We start from the raw sequence: 16,349 nt of genomic DNA on the forward strand, positions 1-16,349 counted from the left end.
AATAAAACGGTGCCAACATCGATGGAATGCCTCTGATGTGGATTGGAGTTTGTATTTATTTTATTTTTAAAGGGCAGTACTTATGTGGCGCCCTGGACTAACCAGGTCGTCACAGGTACTGCAACAACACACCCCACACCCCGAGATAGGCACACCAGTCACACACAAATCCTTGTTGCCTCCCTTCAGGGGCTGATGTCCACACCAGGTGGGGTGGAGCCAGGCGGTTGGCCCCACCCACTGAGGAGTTCACAGTCCTGGAGGCGGGAAAGGAAGTGAGAGTAGTTGAGTTAGGGAGAGTGACGGAGAAGGATTAAAGTAGTAGAGGAGCGACTGATCGTGTCCGGGTACGTGGCCCGGGCACCGAGAGCAAGGTTGGCAGACGGTGGTGGCCGTCTACAGGAGAGGCTGATTGACGCGGAACCAAAGGACCGGGGACGGGCGGTGGCTCGCCGGTACCGAAATGGGGAGAGAAGTGAAGCCAGCACAAACCGGCAGGGCCTGCGGACCCCGACCAGGCTTGGAGTGGCCGTTAAACAGGTCAAATCCGTTAGTGATCAGAAACCCAGGGGTTTCCAAACAGCCAAGACCCGATTGAAGGCAACCGTCCAGACAGCAAAAGGGAAATACAGCTACCGCCACAGCTAGGGTTCCCAGGGCCAGAGCCTGCGGGCAAAAGGGCTCCTCCGGCACATATCCACGCTTGGGAGCGGGTTACCGGTGGGAAGCCATCGGGACCGAAGATACACAACAGGTGCATGGAAAGGAAGCCACCACCAACCTACCGGGAGTAACCACCGCAGCTGGCTGCGGGACCCGTCCATCCAGCCGTTTGTTTTACCGGAGACTCTGTATCCATCATTGGCTGAGTGAGTACCACCGTGCCGTCTGGCACCGCGCTGCCCCCGCGACCCTGCACCTCGCCAACCCGGCCTCCCCCGTCACCTCACCGGGCCCCGGGACCACCAAATCCCCCTACCCACGGAGGGGAAAGAAACATCTCGGCTGCTCCCTGTCATCGCTCCCGGGATCCCCCTCCAGAGCAGCGGTGGTGCCCCAACCTCACCACAAACCGTGGGTGGCGTCACGGACCAACTCCCCAAAACCCAAATCACCCCTTTCACTGTCCGGGCGAGGAGCGCCGCTCGAGTCCCCGAATCCGGCCCACCACTCGAGCCACCGAGCAGCAGCAGCAGCAGCGCCGGACCCGAGCGCCGGCGAGGGCGCAGCGGCGGAATCCTCCCCGCCCGCGACATCAACTTGGCGTCACGAACAGGATCTTACCGTTCTACCGGCTGGTAAAAGTGCGCCTTGTGTCCCACCGGTGGTGTCCGGCCGAAAAATTTTCAGAAGCCGCCATCTTGGGCGCAAAAACTTTCCCGCTCAAGCGTCTTCTCGAGCAGTGGAGGCGCGAACGCCAAAGCTCCACCCCTGAAGAGGAGGTGCAGAGAAAAGACCAAGGGGGGGCGGATGGCGTCCGGCCACATGTAGACCGCGGCTATAAAAGCAGGGACGCCAGGACTCTGCGGCCATATTTGGTTCCTGGAAGACACCGCTGCCAGTATGCACCGTCCGTCCGGTAACGCCGCAGTCCCCGCACCCGCGCCTGGCACCGCAGCGTGGGTGGAAGCCCAGACCGTCCAGCTGAGCAGCCGCCTGCAGGTCCGAATGCAGCTCCTCCTGGAGGAGTGGGAGACCGACATGGCGGACGTGGTGGCGGCTGTACGGAGACGCGAGGAGGAGGCAGATTTGGAGGAGCGGGTAAGCGACCCACGCCCCTGTATTCCTAACGGATCGGCCGCTGCGGCTGAGGGGCCCGGCCTATGCTCGCTCACCCTGCTGCCTCCCCCGCTACCCGTGCTAGTCGCTACCACCCCGCCACTAGGCCCGCTACCCGCACAACCAGTAGCGGCACCCTGCCCGTCCGCCCAAGCGGACCAACCTGCAGCCGAAGCCCATAGCCGCTCTGAACCGCTTCCCTGGAAGTTGCCGAAGCCGTGGCCCGCTGATGAAGATGTGCCGGTGGCACTTGCAGTGACTGTGTCTAGTTCCGTTCCGGCACCGGCGGTCCGTTCCGTGCAGGAGGAGGTGGAGGTCAAGCGGGAGAGGACCACTGTACCCATCCCCCACGCCTCGGCTGAGGCTGTGCCGGGTCGTTGCTGTGAGGCGGCACCCCAGGCCATGACACCGCGAGATCTTCCACAGAGGGCGCCAGTAGTGGGCAGTGTGGTGGAAGTCCCGCGGGGCCTGACCCGCGCGCAGGGGCAAGCAGTAGCCCCTTACTGGGACAGGGAACCGACCCCGCTGGGCCGAGAAATTGCAGAGAGGGAAAGGCGGAGGGCTGAACTGATAGCCCGCACCATCCAAGAAAAGGAGAGCCTCCGCAGAGCCACCTTCCGGGTACGGGGCCTGATACACGAGGGGCAAGTGAGAAAGTTTGATGTCCGGCGGGGCTACGGGTTCATCTTCGAGCCGGGCCTGGAGGCCGAAGTTTTTGTGGCCCGTCGGGATGTTAATGCCCACCTGCCGGAGGACCACCCGGGCCGTAACCTGCTCCCAGGAGATCTGGTACAATACATGCGGCATTGTGGGGAGAGGGGCTGGTTTGCCCTGGACGCCAAACTGAGAGGAGGCCAGGAGGCCCAAGCACCAGCCCAGCCCCCTCCTCCGGCCTGCGTTGTGGATTTGAAGTGAGTCAGCGGTCCCTCCGTTGAACCGTTGTCCCCGTTGGGACCACCAGTACTGTTGTTAAGTAAGTGAATGAAAATAATCAACCGAGAAGTTAATCAGATTGTCAACCGTGATTGAACCGGCCGTTGCCGGCAAGTTGTCCCCGTAGGGACCCTTTGCACCGTGCGTAAGGAACTGCTTACGGACACGCCCGAGAACTTGCAGGGCAACCACAAACTTGTGGAAATGTAAATATTTGGCATAAATCCATTACCGCCTCCGGAGAGGCAGATTGGAGGAAGGGCCCGCAGCAGAGTAGGCTGGGGCCCGGTCACCACCTGGACCGGTGGCCATCCTCCGGGGGTCAGGGGTTCCCCATGGACGTGGGTCCCCTGAAAAGACCGTAGGGTGCAAAACACCGTACCCGTACCCGCTCGGGCAGCCTGGAGATGGACTGGGGTCAAGGGGTGCTGCCCACTTCTTAGGGGCAGCATCAGGGCCAGGTTGTTTGGGCGGGAGAGAGCGGAAGCCGTATGTTTTAATAAAAGTGACTACCGTTAGTAACGTTTAAGTGCCGTGCCTCCCGTTAAGGGAAGATTCATGAAAAATGCTTTGTTTAAATGTTTTCTACCTTTTTCTACAGTTTATAAAAAAAAACAAAAACTAAAACTGGTGATGGACGGGCAGCCCGCGGACGGTCTGCATTTAACCAAGGGGGAATGTGGCGCCCTGGACTAACCAGGTCGTCACAGGTACTGCAACAACACACCCCACACCCCGAGATAGGCACACCAGTCACACACAAATCCTTGTTGCCTCCCTCCAGGGGCTGATGTCCACACCAGGTGGGGTGGAGCCAGGTGGTTGGCCCCACCCACTGAGGAGTTCACAGTCCTGGAGGCGGGAAAGGAAGTGAGAGTAGTTGAGTTAGGGAGAGTGACGAAGAAGGGTGGGTGGGTGGCGTCACGGACCAACTCCCCAAAACCCAAATCACCCCTTTCCCTTTCCGGGCGAGGAGCGCCGCTCGAGTCCCTGGATCCGGCCCACCGCTCGAGCCACCGAGTAGCAGCAGCAGCGCCGGACCCGAGCGCCAGCGAGGGCGCAGCGGCATCCTCCGCGCCCGCGACACTTTGCACGTTGCGACATCGCAAGCTGATGCTCGATGCCGCACGCAATAGTCTCCGCCCCCGTCGCAGATACGATATCTTGTGATAGCTGGCGTAGCGAAAATAATCGCTACGCCAGCTTCACATGCACTCACCTGCCCTGCGACCGTCGCTCTGGCCGGCGACCCGCCTCCTTCCTAAGGGGGCGGGTCGTGCGGCGTCATAGCGACGTCACACGGCAGGTGGCGAATAGCGGCGGAGTGGCGGAGATGAGCAGGATGTAAACATCCCGCCCACCTCCTTCCTTCCGTAGAGCCGCCGGCGGCAGGTAAGGTGAAGTTCTTCGCTCCTGCGGCGTAACACACAGCGATGTGTGCTGCCGCAGGAACGAGAAACAACATCGTACCATCGCTGCAGCAAAATTATGGAAAAGTCGGAGCTTGCAACGATGATACGATAACGACGCTTTTGCGCTCGTTTATCATATCATCTAGAATTTATACACAACGATGTCGAAAGTGACGCCGGATGTGCGTCACTTTCGATTTGACCCCACCGACATCGCACATGCGATGTTGCAACGTGCAAAGCCGCCCTTAGTTTAATAAGAGATTGTTCAGTTACTACAGAACCCATTTAGGTGGATGAGGCAATCCAGATATTTTAGAAGGATAGGTTGAGCATATGCAGAAGAATGCGGATGCCTGTGCTCACAGTTTGGAGACCATTGCGCAGGTGCAAATAAACAAAAGAATGGCGCATGGGTGAGATTTTCTTCACAGACAAATTAAATCACAGAGCCAGCAAGGTGTCAGTCAAGCAGAACAGGGTGGGAAGTAGACTTGGGGGGCTGACGCTCTGGAAATTCTTTGTCATGCGCAATGCACTTCCACCCTCATTTGTATATGGATTGTACTGCGATTCCTCAGTAATTAAGAAACAGTGCCAAAATAAAGTTATGTAATACCTCACCTTCTCAAGAGGAGATGCCCAAATAAACGGTTTGGGGGAGGGGGGGCTGTGCAACTTTTCCCAACAACTTCATTTTAAGATTAATCTAAACTAAGATTTTGCTGTCTAAAAATTAGACAGGATCTGTAAATCTCCCACATTATTTCTAAGCTACAGATTTACTTATACAATAACTAAAATTATTGAATGTTCTCAGTGAGAGGAACAAAATTATAATCTTGTGATACCTTTTAATGGCTAACTAAAATTAAAAGTGATGTTACAAATCAAGCTTTCGAGACATCTCAGGTCCCTTCATCAAAATGTACCGCACAACTATGGAACTAAAAAGGTACCAAAACCTTTTCACTTGTAACTAATAACTAAAATAAAACATACAAGACATGACATTAAAAGGTCTTGTATGAGATTACTTAAAAAAGTGTGTTTTTTTTTTGTTTTTTTTTTTGGTGGGGGTGTCAGACATAATTCCACTATTGATGCAAAAGCCAATGATGCAAATCTTGTTTTCTTCTTTGTGTCACATGTACTCTATAAAAGAGAAGTCTGGAAATTGTGAACTTTATATAACTTATACTGAATTACATTTGTAGGTGATAATGGCGAAAAAGGAGAGAAAGGAGCACCAGGGAGACCGGGAAGGGTCGGACCAACAGGAGAAAAAGGTACTTATGTGTTCCTGAATATTTGCTACTGTGCCGCCCCAACAACGGATCGAACCGCTCGGATCCGTGGGGGTGATTATTCGTGGCTCGAGGGTCTCCGGACCCGGGGGCTAAGGGGCCACACTCAAGTGTAAAAGGGAGTATTACAGGGGAGTTATAGTTAGTTTGTTACGCCACCCGTGGTGTACAGTAATATATAGTACTGCCGCTGCCGTTGGGAGTACCCGGGGTGATGGAGTGGGGCAGCAAGGTGTCGTGGCCCTCCACAGGTAGGGAAGGCCCCGGGACTCTGTGGGAGGCCTTGGGATGCAGGGGTCACTCGGGTACTCACTCAGTCAATAAGCAGACTCTGACAACCAGGTAAACCAAGTCCCTGACTGCCGCTGCCGCTTGAGGGGAGCTCGTCCGGGTCCCTTCCCCTGCAGCACTGCCTGATGATTTGTGACCTGCCTCCTGGCACCAAGTGTAGATTCTCTGTAGTGGTCCGGTAGCTTGAAACTTGCCGGGCCCCGCTCCCAATATGGCTAAGTGATGGAGTCTGCTCTCAGCGGCTCACGCTTGGGATTTCAGTGGGCCGCTTGTGTGGAAAGCCCTATACCCCTCATTGCGCTAGTTGGTGGGAACAGTCCATAAAAGCCCTGTCCTCCTCAGGTTAATTGCCGGGTTGCCTAGAGCTTCTCCCCGACCTAGGGTCCATGTACCCCGCCGTGTCTTCGTTCCCGGACCAGTGATAGTGCTAGGCTGCTGACCGTCCTCTTTGACAAGTCCCAGGCACATAGCCTCAATCCCCTGCAACCGGGGATCCAACTCCTCTAGGCCCAGACCACCGTCTGTAATCTAGTCTGCTTCCCCTGGGAGCCACTACTCCCAGCTTCCTATCAGCTCGAGGGCTACCACTTCACTCTCCGGGAGCTACTGCTGTTCTGCTCTAACACCTTGCACCTCCCCTGCCTGACCCCTAGGTGAGCGGCCCTATTCCGCTTAAGCCGACCACTGGTGTGCCTGGCTGGGTGTGGTGCAGGGTGTATCTAGCATTTGATTTGCTGTTGGAGGCAGTACTGCAAGATGGGGACCTAGAACCATGAGGGATTTGAATACTGCACAGGGAGGGCAGTTTGTGCAATACCCTGTGACGACCTGAGTAGTCCAGGGGCGTCACATTACATTCATAGTTTTATCATCAGTAAATAATAAAAAGTTTTAACAACTTCTACGATACACGGTAATGCCATAGCCATGCTGGCTACTGGCATTACTGTCATTGGCTGGCTACATTGCGTCATCAGGCCTTATACAAGACCCAGGGGAGCGAAGATTGTCAGGCTGCAGTTTAGGGACAGTTGATCTAGGAGGGAGAGATTAGATTTGAGCAGGCATATAAGAAGGCTTTAAAGCCTTAAGTCCTTTCATACTTATACTCCTGCTGCAATTGAAAACCAAAAGTTCTTTTCAGCGCTACATACTGTCCTTTCTTTAGTAAAACCACTGCTACCTGCATTTAGTGTACGGATAGCTGGTGAAGATGGGATAATTTAGGATTAGAGGCATATAGGCATGGTTTATTGCCTTACAGTCCTTCTATAGTTATACCGCTGCTGCAACCTAAAGCCAAAAATTCATTTCAGGGCATATTACTGTCCTTTATTCTAGTAAAACTGCTGTTACTTGTATTGAGTGTAGGGATAGGTAGGGAATAGTTTTGAATTAGAGCAGAGTTTATTGCCTCACAATCCTTCCATACTTATATTACAGCTGCAACCTTACAATAAAAGTGCTTTTCAGAGCTATATACTGTCCTTTACTTACTAAAACTGCTGTTACTAGAATTCAGTTTAGGGTTAGCTGGTGGAGGAGGTATATTTTAAGATTAGAGGCATTTAGGCAGGGTTTATTGTTTTACAGTCCTTACATACTTGTACTGCTGCAGCCTAAAAACAAAAGCCTTTTTAGGGTTATATACTGTTCTTTTTTCTAGTAAAACCGCTGTTACCTGCATTCAGTGTAGGGATAGCTGGTGGAGAAAGGATATTTTTGGATCAGAGGCAAGTAGGCAGGGCTTATTGTCTTACTCCACTTTCACAGGCTGGCAATAAAACATACAAAACCCGAACATAAATTGATTTTGCAGGAAATAATGTTAAGAAATGCTCTTTCCTTCATGATGTGTATATAAGGCAAAATTAAAAACAGAGAAAAAAAAACGCCTCCTCCACCCCTTAATAGCCATATCATCTCTCACCGTATTTCCCAGTCGCCTATGACTACAATTAATGACATAGTAGAGGGGGAAATAAAACTACACACACTGGTAGTCACCGATTAAATATAATTTTAATATTTTACTACCTTATCTTGGCATGTGGTGTGTGTGACATGGTCAGACACATCCTGCTTAATTTTTTAAAGAAGGTACCCAGGAAGGCTATGTGACCAATGCAAGGACTGCCAAAAATTAAAGGAAGAGGGACTACGATACACTCTTTATTAGACATAAAGGAGGGCCTCATACACATTCTGTAAAAATTGTTAGGTAATGGGACAACTCTTTGACTCATAAAGCCTATGCGCTAAGTGCAAAGGCAGACAAAATGAGAAGTAGGGACCACAATACACCCTGTAAGACACATAAAGGAGTTTCAAATATTTGGGCATTGCTGCACACAATTTCCTCATGTCCATCTTGAAACATGCAGGGCCAGAGACCAGAATCAATAAATGTAAATATAAAGATCTCCTTGGAGTGTTCGAGTGTGGGATCACTCCTGGGACTCGCCATGGTTTGAGGAAGGATGATTAAGCTGAGGATTATATGGTCTAGACCAGGCGTCCCCAACTCCAGTCCTCAAGGGCCACCAACAGTGCATGTTTTGAGGGTCTCCTTAGTTTTGCACAGGTGATAATTTAATCACCTCCACAGGTGATTATTCCAATACCCATGCAATGCTAAGGAAATCCTGAAAACATACACTGTTGGTGGCCCTTGAAGACTGGAGTTGGGGACCCCTGGTCTAGACTTTTGGCTAGTGAGGCTGAACCATGTGGAAGACAGGGTGGTGTCAAATATACTGATAGCATTGCATCTTCCATCCAACCGACCACCTGCTTACACTGTTCTGGCTTCAAAAGTGGTGTCCCTTGCCCCCCTGCAAAGTTGTCTCGTGGATGAGCACCCAGAGCAGTTACAGTTTTCACCAGGTCTAGGGCCTCGGTCTCTGTTTGCACAATCAGCAGCATGTCCACTTCCCCGTGCCTTAACGCATGCCTTGTGCATTATAAATTAGGTATACAATACATGTCTGCAAATTTTCTGGTATTGAAAGGTGAAAGGAAATCTGTAGCCCTGAAAAGGACTTTTGTTTTTAGGTTGCAGCAGCAGTACACTTATAGAAGGACTGGGTGTGTGCACATGTTTAGCATTTGTTTGCATAAATTTCTGCACCATTTCTGCATCTCTTGGCAGGAAAAATTCAGATGCAAAAATGCACGTTTTTGCCACGTTTTAGATGCATTTTTGATCTGTGTTTTTATAGCATTTTTGAATAAGAATTCACATGCTATAAAAATTGACATGCTGCAGATTATTTTCTGCACCAAATATTTTTTTTCTCATTGACTTTGCTGGCATCAGGATTTCCTTCAGGTTTTGTGACAAATCTACACCCAAAAACACGATAGAAAAGCAACTTGTGCATATAGCCTAAAGCGGGCTTTACACGCTACGACAAATCTAACGATGTGTCGGCGGTAAGTGATGCACATCCGCCATCGTTAGTGTTGTTGTAGCATGTGACAGCTACGTGCGATTGCGATTGAACGTAAAACTGTTCATCGCATACACGTCGTTCATTTCCATAAAATTGCATGTCGGGTTGTTCAATGTTCCCGAGGTACCACACATCGCAGTGTGTGACACCATGGGAACGATGAACAGATCTTACCTGCGTCCCGTGGCTCCCGCCGGCAATGCGGAAGGAAGGAGGTGGGCGGGAGGTTTACGTCCCGCTCATCTCCGCCCCTCCGTTTCTATTGGCCGGCTGCCGCGTGACGTCGCTGTGACGCCGAATGTCCCTCCCACTCCAGGAAGTGGATGTTCGCCGCCCACATCGAGGTCGTATGGAAGGGTAAGTACGTGTGACAGCAATTAATCGTTTGTGCGACACAGTCAACAAATTGAACGTGTCGCACATACGATGGGGGCGTGTCACATCGCATACGATATCGTATGCAGAATTGAAAGGTGTAAAGCAGGCTTAATACTCTGACAATTATGTTCCCAGCAAATGTAGCACCCCATGGGGCAGGCGGTTAACCTACCTGTCGCCGGGCCATTTCAGGTCGAGTCAGACATTGTCACAGGGTCACGGGGTGGCCTTACCTGGTTCCGTTGCCCTGAGGAATAGAGTTAAATGGTGGGTGTAGCTGGGTATTGGGAAATGTTTGTCGTGACACCACCTGTGGTATGCGGCCAGTAGTAGCCGCTGCTGCAGAATTCCTTTCCGGGGGGCAGGTGTTAAGGCAGCCGGGATGGTGTCGCTCCCCACAGGAGGCGCGGGCTTCGCGTAGATGATGAGGGTTGTAATGGCCATTGGCGCCTAAGCGCTAGTGGGAGGCGGCGGTAAGGATGAGCCAACACAGTCTTTGTGGGTTCAGGATGTAGTTTACTCACAACTTCAGCTTCCAGCCCGGTCACACTGGTTACTGCCGTGATGGGCTCAGGTCAATCCCAGATCCGGTAAGGGGTCACCACCAGTGTTTGGAGAGAAGAAGGAGTGAGAGTCCTATTTCTAGGGTGTACCCCTCCACAGTTAGGTACTCCATCTGAGCTCCCACTCCAAGCCAAGGGGGCCAGTAAAAGTCCAAGTTTTCCAAAGATGTCTTGCCAGAACTATGGTCCTGACGGGTCTGCTCCCTATGTGAGTGTGTTGCGCCTATTTCTACCCCAGGTGGAACCTGCCCCCCAGGTGGCTGGCTTCAGTGACCGGGAAGTTCCATGACCGTTATGACCACCCCCTGCCTACCCTGAGCCATCCCATCCTGTGTGAAGGCTCCAAAGCTGTATGTAGTGTGTGAATGTGGAACACCGGTGATTAACCCCCTCCTTATCTGAGATAGAAACAGCACCTTAATAGAGGCGCAGTACCCTGTGGCAACCAGAGCCTCAGGGTTGCCACACAGTGACATTGGAGTCAGAGATGTGTCCAGGCATCTTCCCCATGCTGTTCCTATTCCATTTGAGTGCTGTTTTCATCAATGTCAGCTATTTTACTGCCTTACTCCCCCCCTGCCCTCTTAGGATATTCTGGAAAAAATGCTCGAGTTTCCCATTGACTTCAATTATACTCGATACTCGAGCTGAGCCCATGCGAGCGTCTGATCTGCTTCATTCGAGTTCTGACCACTAGAGCATTTTAGTGCTCGCTCATCACGAGTCAGGTTCCATGTAATATGTCTGATGATTACTCGCTTCTGTCCCAGAAACTGAGTGCAGAAGCCTGGAGCACAAATGTCGACCTTTATTAGAAAAAGCATGCAGTGATTGCAGGTTATTAACAAATTAGAGGAAAATAAATGGTCCTACATAAACATAGCAGAGAGTTACAGTAAGTCTGTTTGGCTCATAAAGAAGAATAAAATAACCCTACATTTACTACTTTACCTTTTGGTGCTTGTGCAATGAATATGTGGTGCCCCAGGGACATTGATCCAGCTTCAGGGACGCCACCGAGTCTTCTTTTAATATGGCAAACAGGTATGTCAGATTTTGTATGTGTCGTGACACCACTCACGGCTTGTGGTCAGGGACATGGCTGACCACCACTGCAGGTTTTATGAGCGTCTGGAGCTGATGGGGTCTGCAGTCAGATGGTGTGGCCTCCCATGAGTGAGGCAGGCCCCAGGGGCTCAGGTGTGTAGAGGAGCGGGTCAGGAATAACTCAGGCTCAGTGCAAAACTACTTTTTACTCACTTCAGTTGTTGTTGTGGTGAGTTGACCCGGGCGATGCTGAGATAAACCAGGTTGAACCAGGGCTCCTTCGGACCAGTCTGAGGGTAACTAGTTAGCTCGCCTTCCTAGCACTTCTGTGTTCGGATAACCCCTGACTTGAAGTACCGTGGGGGTCTACCCAGGGAGTTGCTACTGCCTTTTCTCCCCTTTTTGGACCGTTTGCCGGCAGAGTGGACCAGGTGAGATGGCTTCAGGCTCTGTCTCCTTATGGGTCCCTGCATTGCTGCTGAGGCTTGGACTCTGTGTGGTTGGTGAGGTACTTGTAGTTCCCCTCACCGGCAGGTTTAGCAGATAGTTAAAACTGAAGTCTGCTCTAGGGACCTGTTCCCCGTACGTGCCTAGTCCCTGGCAACCTCGTACTGACTCTCCGTCTGACTGACTGACTGACCACGTGACTGTTCTCCCCCACCAACTGTCACCACACTGCGCAGGGTCTGACTAGTGGCTGCGCGCGTCTCCCCTAGCGACCGCCACTCACCACTACCATACTGGCTCACTCCACTCCTTTCCTGACAACCTCTGCACTTTAGCTCTCAGCCCCTCCACTACACCCCTTGATGAGATTTGAAAGCTAGCCCCCTCTGGAGACTACCCAAGGGTCCCCTTTAAAGGTGTGGGAGACCTGCTTGCTATGTGTCTGTGCGTACACACCTTGTTCTGGCCTTTAGGATTATCTGGTATCACTGTCTCAGCATGGGTGCAGTACTCAGTGGTGCCTGACTTGGGTCAGGGGCGCCACAATTACAGTGACATAAAACTGACAGGAAGGTTTTAAGAACCTGTGTATACTGGTGTCTATAAACCGTGACACTTCATACATCACATTAACAGGAAACATCAGCGCTCCATCTGCCTATATGTCGCTCCTTTATTCGCTGCCACTTTCACAAATGACTGCGATGTTTGCAAAAGTTTTATGTTGGAAGACAAATTCACCCAAAATTAGGGCAAACAGTAAATAAACACAGGATCCGATTCATCATTGCTATTACGCATTTAATTGCGCCTTGTTCATTAATAGATTTATGCCTTTAAGTTAAAGGGCTAGTCCTCTTTCAGAAAATGTTGATCCCCATGTAGGAGGTGGGCAGTGTGCCCCACTCCTACTGAGTATATATTGTGTTTCTATATATGTACTGTATATATACACCTTTAAATGTATTATTGCGGACATTGCTTCTCTGACCTCTAGGCTGTTTTAGTATATAGAGTATTTTTGATTGTGGGGAAATATTGCATTGTTATTATGCAAAGTATAAGAATGTTAAATAAAATTGTATGAAGTAGACTATAGATAAGTATCAGCCATAGGAATAATAATATAGAATGTTTTAAGGTACGATTTAGAGCAACGTAGGGACCAAGTGAGCAGGAGAGGGTTAAGTGGTAGATAGAGTGTGTTAGCAATTGGAAATGTTATGTGCAGGTGTTAACAGCCCATCTATGGGTAATGTGGTAGGCTAGGGGATGGAGCAGGAAGGAAGGTGATCCAGCTCAACTCGGGCAAGGTCCGGCATGCACGGATAATAGGGATAGAGCACAGTGGGATGAGCAGAGAATTGGTTAGGCAGACAGGCCAGGGAAAGTCAAGTCAGTTCTGCATAGGGGTTACTGGGACTAGTGAGCTCTGTTTCGGGGTCCGCCCAGGCCTCTGAGGGTATCCTCCATTGTGTCCCACTGCACGGCAAGCCGCAAAGGCAAGAGACGTGGAATGCAGAAGTCAGACTCTGCTGCTGGAGAGCTAATACCCAGAGCGTGGGCTAGACAGACGGTTACCCCAGAGAACAGTGGCAGTAGAATGGTAACGCAGAAGGAAAGTGGAATGTCTGTCCTAGAAAGTTTGTTATAAAGGTATATTCCATGAAGATTATTATGCTAAATAAAGAAGTTGGAGTTTCAGTTAAAAGGAAATTGTTTCGGTGATGTGTTGCGCAACTACATCTATGACAGTGACCGGTGGTGGATGAGCTGCTGAAGACGCAAGTAAATGTCGCACCTCCCAGCCAGGGCGGAACACATGCACAAGACAAGATTGAGGAAGGAGAGTGGAGCCCTGCCGGCCATCACCTGGCTCCCCCCTTCAACCAGGCACCGTGTGTAATAAAAAAACAAACCTCACTTTACTTATGGGCCCCAGGTCCAGCATTAGGTTTCTGCCACTGATCCTGATTTCACTCAGTGAGCTCAGAGGACAAGACTTGCTGAGCTCAATGATTGGCTGTGACATCAGCATTACAGCCAATAACTGACACTGGGAGCAGAACCTGACAGGGACGGTGAAGAAATCATGGTTTAATTTTTTTATGGCAAAACAATCCAGGACCAAGATTTTCAGAAAAGAGAAAAAAACCTCATGGTCGTGATTTATACAGATGTTTTAGCCTAATTCATTCAGGCTTTTTGAAATCTCTACTTTTTTTGCACAAATGTACTCAAGTACCCTAGTGGATTATGAACTCTACATATTTTCTTTTTTGTAATTAAATACTAAGGTTAAGCTCCCATCATGACGTTTGAGTGAGTTTTTGACACTGTGTATTTTCGTTGCACCAAAAAAAGTGGACAAGATTAATAGAAATCTCATGTTCACGGTGCTGATTTAGGGGTACAAACTAAGGAGGAGCACAATCCTTAGTTGTCTGTAGTCCAAATTCTGAGTCTGATATACGTATACTAACAATAATCAAACGAGCTCTAATCAAAGCAGGCAAAATACTTTTTATTTTAAGGAAGATGCTTTTACAATGGTCGCTTGGGAAAGATTTGGAATCCTTTCAAAGGGCGCAATACTTTACCATATAAGTTTTCAAGCAGTTCTAAAGATTAGACAAAAGAAATGTAAGGAAATAGGAAAGACGTCGTTCACAACATTTCTTAAGGCCCCTTTCACACGTCAGTGATTCTGGTACGTTTGTGCTTTTTTTTAAATGTACCAGAATCACTGACATACGCAGACCCATTATAATCAATGGGTCTGCTCACACATCAGTGATTTTTCACTAAACGTGTCTCCGTGCAGCGTACACCCGTGGCCGTGATTCTGCATGGAGACAAGTCAGTTTTTTCTGGCATCACTGATGACCCACGGACCACACTGTGGTGTGATTCGTGTGTGATCAGTGAAACACTTACCAGAAAATCACGGACATATTAAATGTTAAATATTTTCAACTTACCTTGCCTGTGATTCGCTTTGCAGCCTCTGCTCTCGGCAGCTCCTGCCTGGCTCATGAATATTCATGAGAGCAGGAATTGCCGACCCGGTTGTAGCTGCAGAGAGCGGTGGGCGGACGCTGCAGACCCGAGGAGTTCAGCACCATGGACAGCAGGAGCGAAGGCAGGTGAGTAATGTCCATATGCAATCACGGATCACGGATTGCACATGGACAACCCACGTGTGCCGTGAATCACGGAACATGGAGGGACATGTGTGTGTTTTACACGTCAGTGAAGAACGTCAGTGTTTTTCACGGACGTGTGAAACGGGCCTAACACTGTATTTTTCTAATACGCATGAATAAGGAGAAGTAAGATAGATGTTTCTTCATTCAATGATTTCTAAACTAAGCTTAATTGACAGGAAAAGATCCAGACAGTCTGTCTTGGAATGCAAATATGGGTGCAAGCGCCACCTTGTCCTGTATTTTGGGTAGCTTCATATAATCACGTTCATAACATCTTTTTCTTTACACGGTGTAAATTGACCTGCGGTGCATTTTTGAAATCCACAACATGTCAATGTGCGTTTTATTCTCGGATTTGTCCCATAGACTTAACGAGTTGTGAAAAAGTCACAGACAAAAAATATGTATACATTTTTAATGTTTCCCTGCAGTGGAATCACACTTAAAACACATGACTTTATCAATAAACTTTGATCAAAACTAAGTATCAAAAAGTTTCTAAAACAAAGCACTTTTGTTGAAAATGTGACACAGCAAAAAAAGCTAAAAACCGCATGACAGATAATGCAATGAAAAATGACATAATTTAATTTACCTAGTTGGTGCAGAAATGCTACAAAAATCCAAAAGCACACCAAATACTCATTTTGGAACGTAACAGTACATGGCATATTTTACAGCTTTTTAAAAAGATCATACAACTTTTTATTTTCTCTGAAAAGGCACAAAAGAGGCAAAACAAAAGCATCTTTGAATTTTTACCAATTTATCAAACACTGTGAACCCATTTTGATGAATTTGTCACAAATATCTGCCAGTGAAGATTGTGAATGACTTAAAAATCCTCAAATTATGAAACAAGTCCAAAATTCTCAACGTAACTTAGGCCCTGTTCACACATCTGTGTTTCCAGTTTGTTTGGTGTCACACTGGAGACATAATCTTGCATAAACTCATTAAAGTAGGTGTTGATTTTCACACCTTTGTGTTTTCATGTGAACTGTGATCCACACGGCGACATGTCCATTTTTTTACCACCAGAACAAATGACAAGGGCCAATTGAAGTCTATGACTCTGTGAAAAGCACATACAGCACACAGATGTGCAAAGATGAGAGATAGATAGATAATAGATAGATATATAGATACCATAGATAGATTTTACAGCTATTATCCAAATAAATAAATAATGAAAAGAAAAAATTACGTCGCCTACCCCCTTCCATTTTTGATAACCAGCAAAGGTAAAGGAGACACCTATGAGCTGATATTATCAGGCTGGGAAGGTCCATGGTTATTGGGTCCTTCCCAGCCTAAAAATAGCCACCCACAGCAGCCCCAAAAGTGGTGCATCACATTAGATGCAGCAATTCTGGCGCTTTACTTCTTCACAATTGCCCTGGCGTGGTGGTAATTGGTGTAATCCTGATGTCAGCTGTGTAGTGTCAGCTGGCATTAAGCGCTGGTGTTAGTAATGGGGAGGTGTCTCTCAGAAACCCCCATTACTAACCTAGTGATCCAAAAAAAG

At 49.0% G+C, this 16,349-nt stretch overlaps 1 protein-coding gene across 2 annotated transcripts in view; it reads left to right on the forward strand.

Moving 5' to 3' along the window:
* COLEC11 (collectin subfamily member 11) overlaps positions 1–16,349 on the forward strand; it is a 57,176-nt gene that overhangs the window by 18,115 nt on the left and 22,712 nt on the right. For both annotated transcript variants that reach the window (XM_075338744.1, XM_075338745.1), the window contains exon 2: positions 5,342–5,413. In XM_075338744.1, coding sequence (XP_075194859.1) covers positions 5,342–5,413 — 72 coding nt within the window. The remainder of the gene's footprint in view (positions 1–5,341; positions 5,414–16,349) is intronic.

Source organism: Anomaloglossus baeobatrachus, chromosome 3 (assembly GCF_048569485.1).
Source record: "Anomaloglossus baeobatrachus isolate aAnoBae1 chromosome 3, aAnoBae1.hap1, whole genome shotgun sequence".
Lineage (NCBI taxonomy): Eukaryota > Metazoa > Chordata > Amphibia > Anura > Aromobatidae > Anomaloglossus > Anomaloglossus baeobatrachus.